This window comes from Cucumis sativus, chromosome 5 (genome assembly GCF_000004075.3).
Source record: "Cucumis sativus cultivar 9930 chromosome 5, Cucumber_9930_V3, whole genome shotgun sequence".
In the NCBI taxonomy this organism is placed as follows: Eukaryota; Viridiplantae; Streptophyta; class Magnoliopsida; order Cucurbitales; family Cucurbitaceae; genus Cucumis; species Cucumis sativus.
The window spans coordinates 30,162,292-30,164,009 of record NC_026659.2 but is presented as its reverse complement, the minus strand read 5'-3'; the positions used below and the strand labels follow the sequence as shown (position 1 = coordinate 30,164,009).

The 1,718-nt window shown below is 30.8% G+C and overlaps 1 protein-coding gene across 1 annotated transcript; it reads left to right on the top strand.

Annotated features, from left to right (window-relative positions):
• Positions 1-498: 498 nt before the first annotated feature.
• Positions 499-1,261, top strand: LOC101213061 (mini zinc finger protein 2). Its single transcript, XM_004148645.3, has one exon. The coding sequence runs from the start codon at positions 669-671 to the stop codon at positions 945-947; it is 279 nt and encodes a 92-aa protein (XP_004148693.1). The 5' UTR covers positions 499-668; the 3' UTR covers positions 948-1,261.
• The last annotated feature ends 457 nt before the right edge of the window (positions 1,262-1,718 follow it).

Sequence of the window (1,718 nt, the reverse complement as noted above, 5' to 3'; positions counted from 1 at the left end):
ACATCTGAATTATTGCTTTCTTTTTTCTTTTTTATTTTTGCCTTATGGTGAGTTGTAAATCACCCCATTTTCAACCAGTAGGTCACACCTCCCCCTAGGGTTTTTTTTTCATCTTTAACCCATCATCACATTACTACATTTTATTTTTATTTTAATTATCAATTCATTGTTTAATAATTCCTTTTTTTTTATTTATAAAAGAAAGAACAAAAAGTTATTTATCCAAATATGAGAAGAGACTTGAAAGAAAAAAACATGTCTCCTCACTATTAAGAGCAGCTGTTCTTGACCAAATCAAGTATCCTTTTTTTTTCCTATTACACTAATGGTCATGATTAAAATAAAGAAAATTAATAATTATTTTATCTCATTTATAATTAAAAATCCATATGATATATAATTAACAAATGAGAAAATGACATGTCATAAAAGCTATTTTTCCAATCGAACTTTTTTCCAACTCTATTTAAACAAGTGCTTTAAGGGTTAGGGTTTCAGCCAAGAACCCCATTTCAATTTGTAAAATCTGTCCCTGACTCCTACACTGAATTTATTATTCCATTACCAAAATTTGAAGCTTTTTTTTTTTTTTTTTTTTTGTAGAACAAGACCTAGCTAATTACCCTAAAAAGGATTTTTTTTTTTTTACAATTTTTCCTTTGGTTCAAATGAGGAAGCGTCAAGTTGTGCTTAGAAGATCAGAAGAATCCTCAAGGGATTCTGTGGCTTCTTCTTTCACAGTTAGAAGTGTAAGATATGGGGAGTGTCAAAAGAACCACGCTGCCGGTGTCGGAGGGTACGCCGTTGATGGGTGTCGAGAATTCATGGCGAGTGGTGACGAAGGGACGACTGCTGGACTGACTTGCGCCGCTTGTGGTTGCCACCGGAATTTCCATAGAAGGCAAGTTGGAACTGAGGTAGTGTGTGATTGCTCTTCATCACCCTGAAATGGAACTTAATTAAAAGACTGTACATATAATAATACTATAACTTCAGTGTGTATGGGGTGAGGAATTTTTTCTCTTTTTTTTTAGGGGGGGGTGCTGAATAAACGAAATTTCTCAACATGGGATTAGGAGTTGAGATTCAGCTTTGTCGTTGTGTTGCTTGAATTATTATTATTATTATTTTTATAAAAAATTCTTGTGTTGGATTGGAATGAACTTGACTTGAACTAAGAAATTGTGTGTTTTGTGTAATTTGAATTTTTTTTCCCCCTTTAATTTCAGGTTCATTTGAGGATAAAAAAAAGTTATGTAAATCCTTTTTTTTTTTTCATTATATCTCTTTTGAATTATATATGTATTTGATTTGAGTGTATCTTTTGGAGATTGGAAGTAATAGACCAAAAATCTTTATGGCAATATCTTTTAGCTTTCAGTCCTTACAATATCTGGCAAAATTCAATTCAACTAATTATTGACACTATAATGCTATGACATTCAAAATTAAAAAAAAAAAAAAATTTACAAATATGATCAAATATTATATTCACAAAACCCTTGAATGAAAAAGGGTCAGCAATTTCTTGAATTTTTTTTTCCCCCTTTTCTAGAGATTTTAAATCTTGTGACCACCCTAGAGGTAAATAATCCTCCAAATAATTCATGTAAAAAGGTAAATTTGAATTATTGTAATCCTCATGTAAAAATAAGTTTACTTAAAAAGGATAATATGTAAAAATTGGGGGGAAAAGGGGGGGTTTTGTGGTTATTTTA

Bases quoted from the DNA above. Each gene is read 5' to 3' on its own strand.
- LOC101213061 (XM_004148645.3), top strand. From the start codon at position 669: ATGAGGAAGCGTCAAGTTGTGCTTAGAAGATCAGAAGAATCCTCAAGG.